The sequence below is a fragment of the Pelobates fuscus genome, chromosome 4 (assembly GCF_036172605.1).
Source record: "Pelobates fuscus isolate aPelFus1 chromosome 4, aPelFus1.pri, whole genome shotgun sequence".
NCBI classification, from domain to species: Eukaryota; Metazoa; Chordata; class Amphibia; order Anura; family Pelobatidae; genus Pelobates; species Pelobates fuscus.
The window spans coordinates 199,382,294-199,404,683 of NC_086320.1; the positions used below are offsets into that span (position 1 = coordinate 199,382,294).

The window sequence follows — 22,390 nt, forward strand, 5'->3', positions numbered from 1 at the left end:
ATTATCATGGGTGCTTGGAGATATGACGAAACCTGATTTTGAAGATAGCCATGCTTTAGTACAGGTGGTGCCATCAGAGCTTAGTAAAAATTAAGTGCATATATTTGTATTGTAATTGCTACAGAGTGTATACATCTTTCATTATAGAAAACAATTACAACACTCTTAATTTAGTAGTACTGTAATTTGGGAACTGTATACAATGAATAAGGAAATGGCACATATTAGGCCACAAATAATTGAATAAAAAAATGGTTACATGTGATATTGGTGTAAATTCTGCAGTTCCCTTGCATATCTCCACAAAAAACAAATTCTTTTGTTAGAGGTATACAGAATTTATGAAGATTGGAAGATTGTCAAAAGTGATAGTTCCTAACCTAGAAGCTGTCTCAGAACAAAAGGAAATATAGATTGTAGCACTTGCTGTGACTGTCAAGGTTAGTCACAACTGGTCTTAAAAGCACCATCAGGAGTCAAATTATTCAATGTACTTTAATAAAATGCTGTGACGTTTTCAGTGCAGACAAAAAAAGAGGAGATAAAAGCTGTGTGGCACTTGTTAAGGATGCAATGCTGTTCTGTTCAAAATTGAGTCACTGCTAAAGAGCTTTGCTATAAATCTAGCAGATTGTTTGGCTTTAACCATTATCTAGCTGCAGATTTGAAAGCAATCAGTGCACTCGGAGGTCACTGAGAAAAGATTGAGAAATAACATGAAAGGAAAGTTGTTTTTTCGTCATTCTTTCATTACAGCATGAATGGAATAAAAAGTCTAAAACTTCCAATGGGCAATCATTTTTTATTTTGTAGTGAATCTAAGCCAGCCAGATTCCCTTCATTTAACATAACTGTTGCATGGAATATTTCCTTGCAAGCTAGCATGATCCCTTGTTTTACTGAATGTAAAATGAACACTTGTGTGTATTCAGAATTGTGCATTCAGAATGGCCGCTCACTATGTTCACTGTTAAAGGGACGCTATAGGCATCTATATCACTTCATCTCAATGAAGTGGTGTAGTTGGCATATTTTGCAACTTTTAACCCCTGCAAGTGAAGACATATGTGAGGAAGGCTGAACTTGATGGACGCAAGTCTCTTTTCAGCTATGTAACTATGTAACCAGGGCCGGCTTTAGGGGTGTGCGAGCTGTGCGGGCGCACAGGGCGCCATGGAGCAGGGGGCGCCCTGCGGCCGCACAGCTCACACATGGCCGGGATAGAAAAAAAAATTGCGGCGTGGGCGGGGCTTAGCGTGCGGGGCTTAGCGTGTGCCGAGGGCGGAGCTAAAATGCCGTCTAACTGCTGCAGGGGAAGCAGGAAGGAGTCCCTGCTTCCCCCAACAACCAGAATCTAGGAGCTGCACTGCCTGTCTGCCTCCACAAGGAACAGAGGTAACTATGTGATTGTCTGCTTGTGTGTGTGTGTGTTTGTGTGTCTGTGTGTTTGACTGTCTGCCTGTGTGACTGCGTGTGTGTGACTGTGTGTCTGTGTGTGTGACTGTCTGTGTGTGTCTCTGTCTGTGTGTGTGTGACTGTCTCTGTGTGTGTGACTGTCTGCCTGTGTATGTGTGTGACTGTCTGCCTGTGTGTGGGGGGGACTGTCTGCCTGTGTGTGTGTGACTGTCTGCCTGTGTGTGTGTGTGTGTGACTGTCTGCCTGTGTGTGTGTGTGTGTGTGTGTGACTGTCTGCCTGTGTGTGGCTGTGTGTGTGTGTGTGTGTGTGTGTGACTCTGTGTGTGTGTGTGAGACTGTCTGTGTGTGTGTGTGTGTGACTGTCTGTGTGTGTGTGTGACTGTCTGTGTGTGTGTGTGTGTGTGTGTGTGACTGTCTGTGTGTGTGTGACTGTCTGTGTGTGTGTGTGTGTGTGTGTGTGACTGTCTGCCTGTGTGTGTGTGGCTGTGTGTGTGACTGTCTGTGTGTGTGTGTGTGACTCTGTGTGTGTGTGTGAGACTGTCTGTGTGTGTGTGTGTGTGTGTGTGTGACTGTGTGTGTGACTGTCTGTGTGTGTGTGTGTGTGACTGTCTGTGTGTGTGACTGTCTGCCTGTGTGTGTGTGGGGGACTGTCTGCCTGTGTGTGTGTGACTGTCTGCCTGTGTGTGTGTGTGTGTGTGTGTGTGTGACTGTCTGCCTGTGTGTGTGTGTGTGTGTGTGTGTGTGTGACTGTCTGCCTGTGTGTGGCTGTGTGTGTGACTGTCTGTGTGTGTGTGTGTGACTCTGTGTGTGTGTGTGTGAGACTGTCTGTGTGTGTGTGTGTGTGTGACTGTCTGTGTGTGTGTGTGTGTGACTGTCTGTGTGTGTGTGACTGTCTGTGTCTGTGACTGTCTGCCTGTGTGTGTGTGTGTGTGTGGCTGCCTTTGTGCGTGTGTGTGTGTCACTGTCTGTGTGTGTGACTGTCTGTGTGTGTGTGTGTCTGTTTGCCTGTGTGTGTGTGTGGCTGTCTGCCTGTGTGTGTGTGTGGCTGTCTGTGTGTGACTGGCTGCCTGCCTGTGTGTGTTTGTGTGTGTGTGGCTGTCTGCCTGTGTGTGTGTGTGTGTGTGTGTGACTGACTGGGCAGACTAGATGGGCCGAATGGTTCTTATCTGCCGTCACATTCTATGTCTGTGTGTGTGTGTGTTTGTGTGTGGCTGTCTGTGTGTGACTGCCTGCGTGTGTTTGTGTGTGGGGGAAGGGGGAGGGGGGGAAGGAGGAGGGAACGGGAAGGGGGAGCGCTGTGAAGATTTCTCGCACAGGGCGCCCAAAGGCCTAAGGCCGGCCCTGGATGTAACATTGATGTTCTGCAGGAACTGCAAAGATCTCATTGCAGGATTTAAATGCCTCTAGTGGCCGTGACTCGGACAGACATGTAGGCACTCTTGCAGAAATAGCAGAGTAAAACTTGGCTATTTCAGTCAGATGGTTGCTTTTGGAAAATACTTACTATGGCATTTTGGCTGGTTATACATTATTAGAATTCATTCTTACAGATTGAAAGCCACATACAAAGTTAGAAATGTGTGTTCACAATATATAACCTTAAAATTCCCAACAACGCTTGTCCATTTACTACTACCTCATTCTAAACAAAACCATAAGGGTGAACATTTACAGATAGCATCAAGGGGTGGACAAAGTTAAAAGAGTGAAGTACATTAAAAGGTACTTCAATGTTTACTTAAGCATATGGGCTCTCTGATGTACAAAGTGAAAAAGAGGAGCTTGCAAAATTGCAGGGTCAAAGGGGAAGGAACTTGATCAGGCGTTGGAAAAGCAGGTGTCACATCCATCCCAACCTTGTGGATGCTGAGAGCTTCAACGGAACATATCACACAACTATAATACATGCACTAATCATAGTGGGTTGTTTGTCTTCTGCACACCCACATCATAATGTGTGGCTATATAATCAAAGCATAAAACTCCGCAAATCACTCAAATGTATATTAAAAATTAAGAGATTTTTTTTCTGTTTATTTTTATAATTCCACCTCAATCGTATTTGATAAAGTTTAAACTTGCATAAAATATCAGGCATAAGTTTTACTGGCAGCAGAGCCCATACTCCCAACACCTAATTATACCATAAAACAAAACAATGCCATGAAAATCCATAGTTCTATGTTTTCTTTATTGGTTTCTATCCTGTCTTACTATATGTCATTGATCTTGATATATTTTATATCCAGAAGTGTTTCTTTTTTATGAAACATCAAACTGTCCACCAGTTTCTCGTAGGCATACATAACAGAGCTTGCCATGCAGTGCACGCGAACTGCTCTGTAATCTGCATGGAGATACAATTAATCAGAGAAAAAAGTGGGACACCAGCCTGTTGTGTTTGTCAGCTGTGTAACTCCAGTGACATTTGTATTGTATAGCCACAGTGGTATTCTTTCAATTGCATATAAAGATGGAGTAACTGGAGTCTCATTTAATTGTATTAAATTCAGCACAGTAAAAAATAAATAAAAATTATACATGATTTACATGTATTGAATAAAGGAACTCTTTCTATTAAAGACCGTGAGTGCAGCGATTATTTATGTTTTTTCTTGGATACAAAAGCCCCAAGGTTAGGCACCCGGTACTTTAAATAATATTTTAGCCTGAGTGCAAGGACATTCTGTTTTTTGTTTGTAAAAATATAAATATATATTAACTGCTAGCTAATATGCAGAACCTACTATTAAAGGAACACTACAGTGTTAGGAATATAGAGCTGAGACATGTTTATAATGGGAGAGCTTAAAGTAAAAACAAAAATGTCAAAACTGCTCTAAAGACAAACATTTCTTAAAAAGGAAACCCCATCATACATCCTTAGGATTCACCTTTGACATTAGAAAAAATACCAAATATCTTCCATTAATGAAACAAAGAACCAGGGTAGAATATTTCTGACACAAGGAATTGGTTGATCCTTGCTTTAACCTCCTGTCCGATCAAGGTAATTTTCCCCCGAGGGGTTTAAATGATCTTGAGCCAGTCTTTACCCTAAAAATAAAATCTAAGTTCAAAGGGACGAGTCTTTGATTTATTTATTTTTGCAAGAAATGCCTGAAAAATGTGGTGTTGCAACTAGACCCTTGACCTTCAGAACTTGGCATTAGCCAAACATCTGCTGTTAATATGCCACCTTTACTCTGTAGCTTATCACTCTCCAATGATATGGAATCATTCCCTTAGCCAGAGCTGTGCTCCCTGGTGTAAGAATTTCACCAAGAAACCTTAATCCAGATTGCTTTATACCGTTTAACATCACCAAAGCTCATTTTGTAAACAGTTTTTTTTGTCAATCTTTATTTTATTGAGGCAAGTGATTATGGTGGTACAGAATAAAGAGAGGGAGACATGTAAGGGTCATACAGGTTGTACATATCACGGTAAATTGCAATATCTCCGCAGATTAACGGCCTCATTTTATATTTTATAAACAAGCTTAACTGAAAGAGTGTATAGTAAAGTAAAAAGGTCAAGATGATGGACATTCAGTGTGTTAAACATGGCGTAATAACATATGTTTTTAGCAGTAACAGGCGAGTGATTGTCGTATTATAACATAAATTTTTAAACAAAGACGTATTAAAAGTTACCTGCACATTTTTATCATTTATGGAAAACACGTTTAAACATGTCGATAAGGATCTAAGTAGTATATGTTCCCAGCTTAGTTCAGTAGATTTTCTGCGCTTATTTCTAAACTATAAAAACGTCAAGATGAGTATCTATATTTGTAGATTGTCATACACATTACTTTAACTCGCTAAGCAAACTGTAGTTAAAATAAGAGCAAACAAACAGGTGAGAGCACCCAATGGCCAACAGCTGTGGACTAAACACCCCATTACATACCAGGCTGCACAATGTCACAGCAGATTAGATAGCGCTTCTGAGTGACCAAGGTCACATTACTTGGAGAGGTGGTTGCCATCTGGTCGGGTCTGACTGTAATTCAGGACTTTAACTGTATACTTAAGCAGTGTACCTCTATAAGATTAAAAAAAAAAAAAAAAAACTGAGTGCTTTAGAATTATTTATGGTCATTATAGACCTGCATATTTAGCAGTAGCATATTTAGGGGGCAGCGTTGGTTTAGAATAAGCATTTATGCAGTATGTATAAAATCAATAATGCTCAACTAAGCTAATGTGAAAACAATAACATAACAGTGTTAACTTGCAGTCATCTTTCTTGGCGTTGGGAGGGTTGTCAGAGTCAGGTCCGCGGTATGTTCATCCGACACCGTGTATGTGCTTCAGGAGAAAGTCAGTGAGGTGTCTCAGTATGGTGTCTCCGTTCTTCCCCTGGTTGTTCTGCGCCCGGTGCCAGTCCTCGTGATGGGCTCCCCCGCCTGGTGTGTGTGTGCGGACGCTTGCTGCACTTAACCGGTGGTGGTGCACGTCGTTGCAGACGGTGTGGGTCCATTTATTTGGGAAAGTCTGCTGCTGGCCCAGTGGATTTGTTGCCTCCGGGTGGCCTTCTGGCTGGCTATGTCTGCAGCTCTCGCCCTGGCTTGTGTGGAAGCAATTGCCGGCGTCCGTGGGGCTTGGCGTCGATTCCTGCCGTATGAAGTGCCGGCGTTGACCCCTAATCGCCCCTCTGGGGGCCCGAGGAGGATTCCAGCTCATACTTCTTCTTGTCTTCGGGCGGATCCATGCCGCTGCTTCCCTCCTCGCCCGCCTGAATGCCTGTCCCTGGGTGTGGAGCTTTGTGCAGAGGTGAGCAATAAGTCTGTCGCAGAACTCTGCTATGTTCCCGGGAGGCTGGTATAGTGAGCGCTTCGTCCCAGACTGCCTGGTTGCCGCCATCTTGTTTGGGCCTCGTGGGTCCCGTTTAGTAGTAGCTTGGTCTCGCAAAGGGGTTGTCGTCCCCAAAGCGGGCCGGGATAACCCCCGCCGGTCCAAAGGGGGGGGTAGCAGGGCTGTGCTCTGTCCGCGCTTGTATGCGGGCTGTCGGCCGCCTCCTCCATGCTCCAGACCCCGCTTAGGCCGCGTGGCCGGTATGGACTTTCCCGTGGCGGATTGGTACCGGACTGGTACCATTCTGCTCCTCGTGTGGCACTGGTTCAATACCTGGGTAGCTTGTGTCGTGGATCGTTTTAAATCAGGCAGATTGTGCATTTTAGTGCCCTCTGATACAGGAGCCCTCAGAAGACACGTCCGGCCATCTTGGCTGTCAGGCCCCGCCCCCCTGTAAACAGTTTTTACTATATTTGCATATATGTGTTATTAAACAGTTTTCGTCTCAGCAGATAGTTAAAGGGACACTATAGTCACCTGAACAACTTTAGCTTAATGAAGCAGTTTTGGTACCTATGTAACTATGTAACTATGTAACTATGTAACATGCCCCTGCAGCCTCACTGCTCAATCCTCTGCCATTTAGGAGTTAAATCCCTTTCTTTATGAACCCTAGTCACACCTCCCATGTGACTTGCACAGCCTTCCATAAACACTTCCTGTAAAGAGAGCCCTATTTAGACTTTCTTTATTTCAAGTTCTGTTTAATTTAGATTTTCTTATCCCCTGCAATGTTAATAGCTTGCTAGACCCTGCAAGAGCCTCCTGTATGTGATTAAAGTTCAATTTAGAGATTGAGATACAATTATTTAAGGTAAATTACATCTGTTTGAAAGTGAAACCAGTTTTTTTTTCATGCAGGCTCTGTCAATCATAGCCAGGGGAGGTGTGGCTAGGGCTGCATAAACAGAAACAAAGTAATTTAACTCCTAAATGACAGTGAATTGAGCAGTGAAATTGCAGGGGAATGATCTATACACTAAAACTGCTTTATTTAGCTAAAGTAATTTAGGTGACTATAGTGTTCCTTTAACATAGTGAGCCTGTATATAACATCAGGCTTCATTATGTAGATACAATCATCAGTTGAATCTTCTTCCCATTAGCTAAAAATCATGTAGGATTTTTTGCAAAAAGAATATTATAATGCACACTAATCGAAACCCCAATGTTGGTAGGTAACAGAAGTGCCAACCAACATGTACACCTTATAGCCTTAAAGCCAATGTAATGAAAACCTTTCAAAGCATAATAATGACACCCTTTGGCACTCTGTATTTGGAGTGAATGGTTTTTAGTCTGACTTTCAATCAAACTTGTCATTTGGAGTTCTATGTGATGTTTATCTCTTCAGCATTCTACAACATCGCTGTGGATCTTTGTGAATGGACTGACCTTCAGATATGTTACAATAATGACAATCAAACTGAAATTGCCATAGTGTTATAGGGACATGTTCACATGAAAACCAATAACCAAACCCCAAATCCTAACCCAATAAAGTACAGAAGTAAGAATATTTTTGGCTAAGGGCACAGTCCGCAGCCTTATTTAAAGTTAAACTTAAAGTGCCAGGATATTCAATTGGTTCGTCCAACTGCTGCCCCTTAGCAGCCGGCAGCCCCAACATTTAAACAGTAATTTGGACCAGACATATCTCCTCAAGGAGGAGCTTATTCAATCAGCTCCACTCTGGAATGACACCCCCAGAAGTGAGGCAACAACAAGAACAGAAAAAAGACACACAAGGCAAACCATAAAACCATATAAAATAGAAGTATGAAGGGCGGGGCAGGAGGGACTTTGTGTGGAGCTCAAATCAAGTCTGCTGCCCAGATGCAAGAGGATCCCTTGCTCCCATGTATGCACAAATTATAGCACGCTTAACCCATGTCATCCAATCCCGGTCATTTGTATTCATAAACTAGAGAAGTAAAACTAAAACCGAGGTCCCCCAACCATGTCCAGCAGTCATGAACCTCATTCGAGTGGGTAAATTGAATACTGTATCTGTAGTGTAGTGACCTCCAGCAATAATCTTCACGAACCCTCCAGCTGGTGAAGGTAACTATTTATGATAAATATACATTTTGTGCACATTTATTACCCAGCTTTATTTCAATGTGCACAAGTCTTTCACAAGGATTTAAATGGAAGATGGATCTGGCTGTCCAGTGTCTCAAGCCACATGAATCTATGGCAAAATAAATTAATATATTATATATATATAATATAAGACAGTACATGTTTTATAAATTTATTCTAAATCCCAGCCTAGAATAAACCTGTTCCCAAGTCAGAATTTCTTTACTCCGCTAACAATATTAAACATAAGACCAAGTGTTACGTGGGGGTCTGTTTTTCATCAGTAAAAATAGTCTACACAAAAGAGATTTTCTGTACAGACATATAAGGAGGTCTGCTAGGTAACTTACAGGAAAATTTGGACAAATAACTGTGGAATGTGTGTCAGAGGTCGCATTTATTACTAGATCCGGAATCCACACAATGCAGGCTGTGAATATCAGATCTGCAGTCACAGTGGAACAGATGAGTTAGTTTTACTAATATAGCAGTTACATATACCATAAAAGACATAAAGTGCAGAAGAACGCATACTTTGCTGCTAGTATCTGCATCAGAATGTCCATATGATTTCTCAAATATTTAATGGAATAACTCTTTTCTCATGTGTGTTTCATATACAAATCTAGCAATTCTTGGAAATAATCTTTGCACTATGTGCAACTAAATATTTTGTATATTAAGGGAGGCAATTAATAATGTTCCTAGACTGTTGGAAAATACTCCCGAGTTCTCTGCAGGATGTTGCATTCCACAACTTGTAATGTGAACCTGGGACCTCTCACCCCCATAAGGCCAAGGTTTTGGGATTTAGTATAGGTATACTGGGTATGTATTATCCGGACTTAATATAGTAATACTTGCAATATACAATGCCCCAGATTTAACCTTCTGATTGCTGGACTGGTCTTAGAGAAATTCAGTGTATGTAGTCTTTTATCAGGCCTGCTTTCCATCGTGTTCCAGTGTGTCCAGTTTGTAAATAAATTTTAGGCCCCATGGTAGATCTATCCTGCACGATGGTCTTATTAAAATAAATTGCGACAGGTTATATCACCTGTGGCGACATATGCATGATGGCAAGGAGATTGTCATTTAGCGGTTATCTTTGAGAAGGTAGTAGGCAGGCTAGGAGCTTCCAGGCATAATTAGAATGTTTAAGAGCAGATTTTGGATGATAGTCCTGTGACTGTGGATAGAGGGCCAGCTGGGAATTGGCTGTCAGTGTGGCGTTACATAGAATGTGGGAAAGCAATTAAATATCCACGGCTCACCTCAGAAGTGTATGGGACCCTTGTAGAAGATCTGTACTGCTGTGTCTGGACCCCCAGCCTTTGTTTTTTCATTAATCTGTCATTGTTGTTGTAGTATTTTACGCTAATAGAGTGTCAAAGTCATCCTTGTTGGTAATGGTGGATGTTTTGGATTTGGATAAGGTTGATCAGGTTATAAACGACTGACTGGCTAAATAATAAAAAAGAAAGCACAATAAGGTTATGAATTATGATTCTTTATCTTACTATTAAAGTTATGAATAATGATTTGGTATGCCCTTCTTCTGAAAATATACACCCTGGCCTTTGCCCAATCTTAAAAGAATTTTGTGTGGTGCAAGATAAACAAACCTGTGAAGTGAATGCCATCATTGAATCTGCACATTATCTCCTCCTTCAAGGGAATCTGAAATCTGAGACCACCCTCGAGAAGGCAGTGCTACTTTCAGTACACAAACTTCAGAGTTAGAGACAGGGTCTGACTGCCATGCTGGGAAGGATGAGCTCCTCCACAGTCGATTCAGTTCTCCTAATGTTAAGCATATTTACAACTTTATGACCCACTCAGAGTCTCTGGTTTTTGGGTGGCATCTTCCTCCTGTGCAGAGTACAACCGCAAGGCCTCAGCTCTCCAGATCCCTAGCAAGTCAGGGATTAACCCCGCAACACTGTCCTCTGTCCAGTAGTACTTTCCTACAGCACTGCCATCAAACACTCTCTTATGTATTATTGTATAATGTTTTACTCCCAAAATAATGTATCATCGTAATTCCCTTTTCTCCTATATGGAAACATTGATGAGATGTTTATATATGTTTATAAATTTAGCTAAATTATTGAGATTATATTTAGTTAATAATATATATTTTTTTGTAATTTAGGTATTCACTTATAAACAAAGTACAATTACGCGTCAAAAGGTGACTACTATGCATCCAACAAGTGCCAATGGAGTAGAAGACATGGCAGCCCTGTGTGATCTTCATGAAGGGTCTATAATGTATAATCTCTTCCAGCGATATCAACAGGACAAAATATATGTAAGTTTCATGTAATGTCAGTCTGTTCTTTGTGTTCAGGCATGTATTTATTTTTCAGAGAGTTGGATGTTGGTAATGTGTAGTAACTGCATTAGAGAATTAATTAGAGGCAGGAATGTGAGCGCAAATTAAAAGAAATATAAATGGAGAGGCAACATATAAGCAATGTGAATGGCTAGAATAAAAGGTATAATGATGACTAACAGTATATGTAGCTGGAGTTGATGCAAAGCTGTTAACATGCACTGACCTTAGATTCAAACTAATCTCTCCGCTCTATAAGACTGACAGAACCACTGTGATAATAAGGATTCATCGGAAATAAAGTGAGAGCAAGTTAGTAGATATGTCAAGCTTCACTTCAGTATTGGCCCACAAATGCATGAAACCAGTTTGGTATGATTTGGCAGGTGTTTCGTTTACTTACTATACAAGTGTAAAGGTTCTGTTTGTATAAACATTCTATGTTCCTAACACGTATGCATGAGTGTGCATGATAAGGTCTTATTAGCCCATCGCTATGGATATGTAGATGTTTCTTAAGGGCATGCAAGTCTGGAATACATTTTTAGCATTAGGAAAAAATAAAAATAAAGTAGCTTTGAACTGGATTTCTCCAGTGAAAATGTGTTTATCTAACGATTAAAATAACACAATTGTAAAAATAAATAAAGCTTTGATTGTTTCACAAGCTGCCCAGACTTCCTGATGTAAAGAAGCATTTGGGTTCAGTGCACCTCCAGGGCCAGACGATACATGATAGAGTCCTCTACATAAAAATACCACAGATCGGACATGTGCCGCCCCACTAGTATTTGTCAGATGATAATAATTGATAACAATTGTGATTTTGCTTGCAGGGTACAGGGATGTAGGGTGTCTGGGTGTGCAAGCAAAAAGACAGGTTATGCCCCAGAAATGGTTATGGTTTACCTGGAAGTGGGCAAGAATACCAATGCCATCCCACTTATCTCCTGCTGTGACAAGCGGCGTTTATGGCAAGCACCTAGTTTGCTTATGGAAAATCTTGACATGTGAACCCTGTTCAAACAATTCGGTTTTCAAAGCATTGTTTTTAATAAGTTTGTGTTTTTTATAAGATTAAAATAACATTACTGCATCAGGAGAGGGCAATGCTGATTAAAGTAACATTATAGTTGCAATCATGTCTGGTATCATTGTTTTCCTTTTTTTGTTGCATGTTTTTTGTGAGTTTACAAGCCATTTGTAGAAATACATTTATTCTAATTTCTGTTGCCACTGCACAGTTTGTGTTCACCTTTCCTTACACGGTGTTTGAGGACAAGGTGTCAAATCTAAAGAACAGCACGCAGATCCTACCTCCTACTTGCGGAAGTTATTTAGTGTAAGAAATCCAGTCTTGATGTCACAGTTGATTTGTCTGAAAACACATTCTCCACCGAAACACCGGACAAAGAAAACATTACATTTGTACCTTAAATAGAACCTCAGTCCCTACTGTCACCATGGCTGGTAGGACAATAATTTAATGATTTTTTCATTCAGTACTCATATGGAAAGTGTGGTTTCAAATTCTCTGACATCAGTTCTGGATAACTGTTACACAGTGTTACTCCAAAGCGCTTTAGACAGAAATATATTTTTTCTTAAAAGGATTGATGATGTTATCCCCATTGCTTCTAGGTATTTGTAGAACAGTGTCTGCACTTTCTTTCTTTTTTATTCTTTAGACAAATAAGATTGCACATTGTACAGTACACATTGTGTAACAGCAATTCACATCAAATCTTATTAGTTTGACCTTGTTATTTACTTTCATTTTTTTTTCTTTTGCCTATTTCTACTTGTAATGTTCTGAAACATTTCTGAATTTCCATTATTCCTATTTCATTTTCTTGAGAACAAAAGCGGTATCTTGGACTTGCAAACCAGTGTTTGATATCCAGTGGGAATAATCTGAGTAGAAATGAAAGGAAAACCGCATTGCCATGTATTTACAAAGGAATTTGTTACAATCCTATGCTCTCTGAAAGTTACACAACTGAAATGTGACCAGTTTAGGACTTTAATTGTGTTTTAGATTACTCTTTAACTATTTTTGGTCTGTACTATGTGGTGCAAATCGCCCTATGCCTAGTATCCAGAAGTGATTGCAAAGTGTAGATTTGAGTAGAAATTGGCATTTCTTATAAACTAACTTAGTTACACACTCCTGGCTGTCAGACAGCTGGTCCTTTTACTGCCTGGTTTGGTTAACTCAGTGAAGCTAAACCCAAAAGGGTAGGCAGTTGCTCAGAGCAACATGTTCTCAATGAGTTGCATTGGGAAGTCTGTGATTGGACAGCCACAGAAAGTCTGGACTTGGCTAGAAGGGGAGGAATTGATAATGCTTCAGAAAAGAAATCTGCAGATTTTTGCAAGCTGTTTTTAGATATACCACCAACTAATACCAATTAATAAGATGCATAATTAAATGTTAACATGTTTTCATTGGAGGTATATATAATCGTAGTAGTGAATACAAAAATAACTGGGGTAGTGGACTGTCCCTTTAAAATAACCATTAGACTTCCATATAAAGTATTGTCCCTTTGCATGTGAGTTAGTAATTCCTAATTAGCTTTTTTGCATGATTTCATTTCATTCTTGATTCTACATATGATACTCTGTGCAGCTGTAGACTGGTGTTTAGCACCATTAAAAGGAATCTTGCTCAAAAGACAGTACTAGTGCATTAGGACTGGCTTTTATTTGGTATCAATCCTGAGGTTTCCTGTTCATAATGGATTGCATTCCACACATTTCTATAAAGTGTGGGAAGGTTGGATCAGTTACACAAAGTCTTTCAATGCTGGGGGAGACTAAATCCAACCATAAAACCACTGAACAAAAACTAAAATTACATTTTCATAGATTGTTATCTTTATGGTATTGCATACAAACGGAGATCTAATTTAATAAAAAATTTAAAAGAACACTATTTGTTTTCAGAAAGAATTGCAATACTTACTAACTATAATGTGTTGGCATTACTACTAGAAAATATTAGGATTTATCCATTATACTGCGTTTGTTTGCAGATCAGAGCTTGAAATATAGGCAAACATATTAACGCTTGAAGATTAGTTGTCTTGGAGAATATACTTGCTAATATTGAGAGTTGTGATATCAGGGCAGGACAGAGGGAGCAAAGCAAAAGGACAAACATGCACATTTAGGACTGATACTAGGTCAGGAGTGTCCATGCACAGAATGCTGCTGAATTCTTTTCACATATAAACAAATTAGTTGTATCTTTATTTAAGGTCATTCATTGGCATGTTCTTGTTGCACTTTATGGGGCCATGGGTCCCAAATAGGGTCTGTCCGTCTTGGTGGTATGCAAACATGTTCTGTCCAGGATTTATCTATGTCAGTGACTCTGTCTTGCATACACACAGACAGGGGTTTAGCCGTGACAATCAGCTATTCTGGCCCAATTGCTTGAATTCCATGGAGATACATGTCAGCTGCCTTTGTTCAGAGATTTAAAAAATATATTTACATAGCATCACAATTCAACTGACATCTAACTGCAGTCATGAAAACGCTGTACTACTACATTAATTTCCATATTTTATCATTTAATGATGTTGATTAATTTTTCTATTTAAAGGGACACTGAGCACACACAGTCCACTTTATCTCAATGGAGTGATCTGGGGGAAGTGCTGTGTACCCTTCACTGTGCAAGGGAAAACATTGCATTTTCAGAGAAACTGAAATGTTTACATTGCCGGGTTAAGACAATCTCTATTGGTTGTTTTCACTGAGTTTAACATACTTCCTGCATTTTCACTGAGTTTAACTTTCTGAAACAGTGTTGGATGTCCTCACACTCTGCATGAGGACATCCAGCGTCTTCAAAATCCCCATCGTAAAACATTGACTCAGTGCTGTCCTATGGGAAAGGTCTAATGCGCTTGCGGTGCTTACCTTGCATATGCATATGCTGTGATGTCGCTGGAGGAGGAGATTGATCCAGCATTGGGGTCCCTTTAAAAATGTTAGTCAATAGCGTTTTTGTATTCCTGACACTATAGTATTCCTTTAAGTTATTAAATCAATCATGTGAACTTTCAGATAGTGTACTTCAGAATGTGATCTACTCATAACATCATGGACAAGTTATTCTGTGTCCATTTAGAAGTGCCTAAGAGGACGAATGATTATCCCAATCTAAATGTGTGCCCTAGAAAGAAAAAATTGGTATGTGTATGCAGAGATACATTATTTGTATAGAATACTGATATTCACTGATGTTACACATTGAATTGTAGTTACTCTTCTCAGCAGGACAGAAGGCCATGTGCTATTAGAAGACAATCAATGAAATGACACAATGGGCCACTGTAAAGAGGAATGCATGCATTGTAATTGGCTGATAAAAAAAAACATTGATCAGATGACTTCTGTCTTCCTCAGGCAAGGACATAAAAATCCATGCTCAATTGTATCCCAATATTAAACTAAATTTAATCTGCACAGTCTGGAATATGGAAAATGTGTATGTGACATTGAGTTTTATTTGCATTCAATAAGGAAAGTAATTGAATAACTCTAGTTCACATTTGCATAGAACAAAACCTATTCTCTAGCAATTAACTCCACAAAAGTATTTCCAGGTCATTTGAAAGGAAGAATGTATAGATTTGTCCCTATGGGGTGTCCTAGAGACAACATTTTTTTTTTTTCAGTGAACGTCCCTTCAAAATGCGTTGAACACACCCAATCAATAATTACAGGAAGAACTGAAAAAAAAATCTCCTTATAACAAAATGTACAGAACATTGCACTAATATCGATTGCTTTGAAAATGCAGTTTCTTACTCATGGAAAAGATATATAATGTATGCTGATATGATGCATTTTAGCATGGTAGTGACTGGCTTCTTCAAAGCAGCACTGTCTTCCTCCACCACTGTCACTCCCACTCCCCGTCCCCACCTCCGAAAAATGAGTAAATACTTTTTTCACTGTATTGCAATTTTACTAAAAATTCCATCACAGTCAAGAGATATATAGAGACAAAGCAGGGACTACTTTGTCTCTGTATTTTTCCTACACCTGACTTTCTTAGACTCTGGGCAGAGCTACAGTGTATATCCCGATAGCCAGTTAGCGCTGCAAGGAATTGGCTATGTCTACGGAGGAGACCTCAATGCTGTTGCGAAAGAGTATAGCAGCGATGTTAGCTCCAGGAGCTGAAGAGGACTGGCTTGAAAAGGAAGATGGCCACACCCACGAGGCACCGTTTCAGGCAAGTTAATCTTATCTTTACCACCCTGGACCATGACTCAGCTGCCAATCTTGGAAGCATGGCAGGACCAAGAAAAGCGGCAAACCACCACAAAATGGTTTACTCCCTTACCGGAGAAGGGTGCCAGGGTTCTCCAGTTGCAGTTGAAAAAGAAATGCTGGGTCATATATGTATACTTCTTGATAGTATAGTAGACACATAACACTGTTATTTTTCATTCTTAACCCTTGGTACTGTTAACTATTCGACCATGGGACCCTAGGGAAATGTCTCTTGTTGAAGACTCAAACCAGTAAAAATTAGTGTTCTGAACCCGATATCCAACCCGCTAGTGACAGGCCGTGCTGACAGCCTAAGCACTTTAGAACAGAAGGGACTAATAAATAAACTGCCTTTATTTTACTTCATCTTTGGTCAAACAGCATATTATAATAAACGTCCTCTTTACGATAGGGGCATTATTTGTAGGCACAGTTTCAACCATTTTGAAGACTACAATCTCTAATACAGTTACCGTATATACTCGAGTATGTGTCCTTAAGGGGTTAAAGAGGGAGCAATGCAAACATTCCCTGTTTTGTTTACCGTATATACTCGAGAATAAGTCGACCCGAAAATGTCGAGACCCCTAATTTTACCCCCAAAAACTGGGAAAACGTATTGACTCGAGTATAAGACTAGGGTGGGAAATGCAGCAGCTACTGGTAAATTTCTAAATAAAATTAGATCCCCCCAAAATTATATTAATTGAATATTTATTTACAGTGTGTGTATATAATGAATGCAGTGTGTGTATGAATGCAGTGTGTGTGTGTATGAATGCAGTGTGTGTATATGAGTGAAGTGTGTGTGTGTATGAGTGCAGTGTGTGTGTGTATGAATGCAGTGTGTGTGTGTATGAATGCAGTGTGTGTTTGTGTATGTGATGCAGAGCCTTGGTGGGGGGGTGGGCATTTTTATTATTTTTTTGTCCATAACATTATTATTATTATTTTTATATTTTTTTTATATTATTTTATTATTTTTTTACATTATTATTATTTTAATATTTTTTTATATATATATAATTTTAATTTTAATTTATATTTTTTTCGTCCCCCCTCCCTGCTTAATACATGGCCAGGGAGGGGGGCTCTCACTCCCTGGTGGTCCAGTGGTGTGCACTGTGTAGGAGGGGGCTGCAGAGAGCGTTTACTTACCTTTCCTGCAGCTCCTGTCAGCTCCCTTCTCTCACCTCCGGTCCGGTCAGCTCTCTCTGCAAGTCTCGCGAGAGCCGCGGGGTCAGTGCCGCGCGGAGCTCTGACCCCGCGTCTCTCGCGAGATTTGCAGAGGGAGCTGACCGGACTGGAGGTGAGAGAAGGGAGCTGACAGGAGCTGCAGGAAAGGTAAGTAAACGCTCTCTGCAGCCCCCAACAGCCCCTTGTCGGTATTATGGCAACAGCCACTCACTCGAGTATAAGACGAGTGGGTGTTTTTCAGCACAAAAAATTTGCTGAAAAACTCATCTTATACTCAAGTATATACGGTAAGTTGGTATTGTGCTGCTTTCTTTATCTCCCTTTTATTTTTGGAACTGAGTAACAACGTGGGAGGCTTAAGTGTTATACTCATATAATTATTTATTACTACTCACCAAAGTTATGGTATCTGCCCGGAGAGTGTGTCTTGGATACTTTGTATTAACCTCTTGAAATTTTCCACTCAGCCAACAGTTCTGCTTTGTTTTCATTTTTCTTTGGTATCCAAGCTTGACCTTGTGTGGGTAGATGTGTCCCACTTATATAACGTTTATATGTAATAACACTGCTTTAACTTGGTATCATTTTATAAATGTATTTTATGTACATGTTAAGTTCATGTATGATTCCTTAGTAAACATTCTTGGACAATTCTTTGTACTTATAGGTCAATTGGTTTTTTTTTTACTAAAAGCCTTAATAGTCTGATTTTCCTAAAGGTGCTTTAGTATTGTCCTTGGCACATGCAGATATTAGACAAGTAAAATGTTAATGATTAGCTAACAGTCTAGAGGTCAAAGATCAAGGAGACAGGAAATGGAACACCAATGCAATGAAAAATTGTAGTGAAAAGAGAAATTTCACTGGGCTGCATATTATCAAATTAGATACTTTGGACCCTACCCACATTATACTAGCACTGTTGACTCTACCCATGCCAAACCATGAGCCCAACATATCCAAATCCACAAAAAGAGGAATGGAAATTATGCATACTATCACTGACTATCATTAATTGAGATCATTAGTGTGACAGAATAAATCTATTATTCATATGAGCTGCCACTTCAAAATATTATCAATCAATGTAATGTATTTAGTTGATGCATGAAATGGTTACCTAGTAGAGGTACCATTATAGTCATATGAGATGGACTGTGTCTGGGAAGCAGTAGGTTAAATATTATTAGTGTAGGGAAGATACCCTGAAATGGTATCACTATAGGGTCAGGAACACAAACATGTATTCCTGACCCCATAGTGTTAACACCACCATCTAGCCCCCTGGGCCTCTCAAGCCTCTATAAAGATAGCAAAATCTTACTGTATTCAAGCCAGAAACTGTAGATCTGCATGCTGTTTGCCTCAGAAAAAAACAGCTGTCTGCTGACATCATCAGAAGTGGTGGCCAGATCCAATCACAATGCTTCCCTATAGGATTGGCTGAGACTGACAAAGAGGCAGATCAGGGGCAGAGCCAACATGATTCAAACACAGCCCTGGCCAATCAGCATCTCCTCATAGAGATGAATTAAATCAACGAATCTCTGTGAGGAAAGTTCAGTGTCTGCCCTTTATCACAGGGACTTTTCAGATAAGCTGTCAGAGAAAGCTTGAGATACACCATACCAGTACCATTGTATGGTGTAGGTTCATTAAAGGAGCATTCTCTTAAAGTTTTGTAAATAATTCAGATGCTATTTAGCGGTGGCATTATGTATTTATGTTTGAGCTCAGAGCTTGGATTAATTGACTGGATTCACCAAGATGATCGGACCTGGTTACAAAGAGATCAGAAACACCTGTACTTAAATATATGGCATGCATTTTCAGCCATATTTCTGATTAAATAAATAACCTCTCATAAAAGTGGGATTTCTGCATCCCCTTGTCCTTCCTCAGAAAGTTTATCTTAGAACTTGAGATGAGCAAAAAGCCATCTTGGAAGCCAATTCAAATTAGTAATGTATTTCAATTTTCCTTACCAAAAGCGCTCTTGGGATAAAAATACTAGTATTTCACTAGTACTGTGGTTATTATGGTTTTCTGTTAATTTTCACATTTTTATCTGTTTCTTGGTGTATAGAATTTTTTTTGTTACACATTTTGTATTTGTCTATTTGGCGGTGGCTATTTTTTGTTCATAATAAATATCCCTTTAGTATAAGAGTCACGTTAGCGAATAGACTTACATAGTAGTACTCTGGTTTCATAGATCATCTTGGTAAACCGTGTTTTATGGGTTTTTAATCTAATTTGTTGGTGGGCAATGTAAGATTCCTCTTTTATAATTTGTGTATATAGGTGTGGATTGTGTTAAGGTTGAACGTTTATCATTATTTTAGGTCTAGTGCAGACAAAGAGTGATTTTTTTTTAACCCTTTCACTCACTAAAGCAAGTTACATGCCTACCTGGGATTGCTGGTGTTTTATTGTTTTATGTGTAAAAAATCATTTTAATAACTTATAGAACATTTCAGAACTATTTTATACATTTTAAAGTTGCATCCAGTTAAATACAGCCAAACTATTTGTAAGGGTTATCATGATTTATTCATGTTGAATTGCTATTAACTACTTCACTGCCACTGAATTGACATGGACTTAATTTGTTAAGAGCACCAGTGCAGAAGGGGATAAAGATAAGTTAATTATCATATTGGCTGCAGAGGGGCTTGGTGCTTTGGGTGCTGTGGAGACCTCAGAGTGCATGTATTATAGTGTCCCTTTCGACTGGTATATCTAATTTGTGCTCACATGGGCCTGATTTTTATATAGCCTGATATTCAAAACACATGTCTAGTTAAAATTAAATAAGTGCTTAGAAAGGAAAAAAAAGAACACGTCTTTTAGAATAAATGTTTTTTTCTCTGCTAAAACTAAACAAATATTAAGTAGTCTAATAATACTAACAAAGGCAGCATTCATTGTTTGCCATATATATAAATGTGACATCTAAATTAAACCCTACATAATGTGACTCATATTAACATTTTAACTTGGCAATACCAATGATTTCTAATACATTTTGATATACCTTTTATTTCTCTTTGGCATGCATTACCAAACAAGTTGAGCAAAACTAGAATTGAAAAAAATATAAATACCTGACATACATGAGCTAGAAACCTTTGTTGTACATGGTAGACATCAAGGCTGTGTTTGTAAGGAGTATGGTGATATGCTACCACTAGCAACCGAAGGCAGCTCTACCTAATGTAACATCTGACAGCCATTATCTGTGTCATTCCCTCTGTCATCATTAAAGATTTTCACATTGACTACCTCCGTGGTCTCTAATCTTATCTCCATGGCCGTCATAGAACTTGGCAGGGATCTGATTCCTCTACCCATCAAGATGGTAATAATTTAGACCTTATCTTCACCACCCTTTCTACGAAACTTCGCTAATACGCCTCTTCCTCTCTCTCATCACCACTTTCTAAGCTGCAATCTTATCTGCCCCCAAACCACGCTCACTTGCCACACGTGGGCTCTGCATAAACCAAATATCCTTTGATTTGCAGTAGCTTTTGTTTGACATCCAATCTCTCCTGACACTCATCTCAACTACAACTATATGTCCTCCTATGGCAATTACCAATTACAACTCTAGTACTCTACCCATTGAAGTACACTAGATAAGGTATGCCCAATCACTGCCCACCCTGTCTGTCAAGTTAATAGTAACCTTGGCATATCAAATCCACCTGATACCTCCAAAAATGGTTAAAGTTGCCAGAACATTACTGGAGGAAGTCTAGTAGTACAGATGACTACCTGTACTATGAGTTTATGCTGCGTTCCTACAGCTGTGCCCACTCTTTTGCTAAACAAACATACTAAATCTTCCATATATTCACCTTCTCACATATCCCCAAACGCCTAATGTGCCTAATGACGCTTTGCCCTGCCTCCTCCTCTACACTTCGTATCTTCGCTCCTGTTTGTGAAGAGGAACTTAATATGCTTCTCCTTTTATCCTGTCCTACCACGTGTTCCCTTGATCCCATTCCCTTGCACCCTACTCGAGTGCCCCATAGCAGTTTCTTTAGAAGGGAAGGTAGATATTAATATACAACATTGTATAGCTTACACGATACAACAATGAGTAAGGTGAAGACTATATATAAACTGGGCACAGGGTCTGTGAAGTGAGATCGGTGAGCTACTAAAAGCATGATGCTTACTTGGTTAATTAAATGAATGATAAACAGAAAAAAGCATTTGATAGAATGACGAAAAGGGCCAGTGGCTGCCCTTATCTAGTCCTAATGGTAAGAGTTCGGAGTGAGGTTGAGAAGAGTTCATTTCTTGTATAAACAAAAAGTCTGAGATGAAGAAAGCTTGATGATTAGAATAGATGTAGCTGATGCACATTTCTGCCTCAGCTTATTCTAAAATAAATGCCAGTGTATGTAGGAAGGCAGTGTTAACATGGCAAAAAGACAAGAGTGAGGCGAGGAGATAAATGCCTTTATTATGGTCTGCGAATATGTAACACCAACATAAAATGGGTTGCAGTAATCAAGGTAAGAAATAGATGAAATAGTATCTCTATTAACTTTTTATGTTGTTTGTTTGCAACCATTTTTAAAAGTGATGAATCTGAGCTGTATTTTGAAGTGAAACAGACAGGATTTTGAGTTTGTCACCTTTGAAACCCTTACAATGACAAACTCAACTTTTTTAGCCCCTTATTTTCCCTGGAGGTGGAGGATCAGGTACTGTCATTAATCCAGAGAACCTCGTATTGGGGTAACAAACCTTTTTACTAGTATAAAACTGTTAATATTCCATATTTAGATATATGCATATTACTATGTTACTATGTAGCCTTAATACAAGTGGATAAATCATGTTTGTGCATGTTTTTGTTTTCAAAACTACAATTCTGACAATATGTTGTAATGGCTATGTTAGCTATGAGTTTGCCTTCCTATTTGCGTTATCAAAATATAAATTGACTTTCCATTCTGTGTCAGCCTCTTGATGTCTGGAGTTGGCCTCAACTGAGCTATCAGTCAACTTATATTAAATAAGATGTGAGACAATGGAAGAGGTATTAAGCACTATAAAATTATTTACATTTGTATTCATGCCTCGACTACTTGTTTCAATCAGGAAATATTAGAAGAAGAAAAAAAGGAAAACCCCCAACAATATATAACCTGAATTAGGAACAATTATAATA

The 22,390-nt window shown here is 39.4% G+C and overlaps 1 protein-coding gene across 1 annotated transcript in view; it reads left to right on the forward strand.

Annotated features, from left to right (window-relative positions):
* Window positions 1-22,390, forward strand: part of MYO10 (myosin X) — a 206,799-nt gene that overhangs the window by 79,730 nt on the left and 104,679 nt on the right. Inside the window, exon 3 of the mRNA XM_063451846.1 lies at window positions 10,519-10,677. Within this exon, the coding sequence (XP_063307916.1) occupies window positions 10,519-10,677 (159 nt within the window). The remainder of the gene's footprint in view (window positions 1-10,518; window positions 10,678-22,390) is intronic.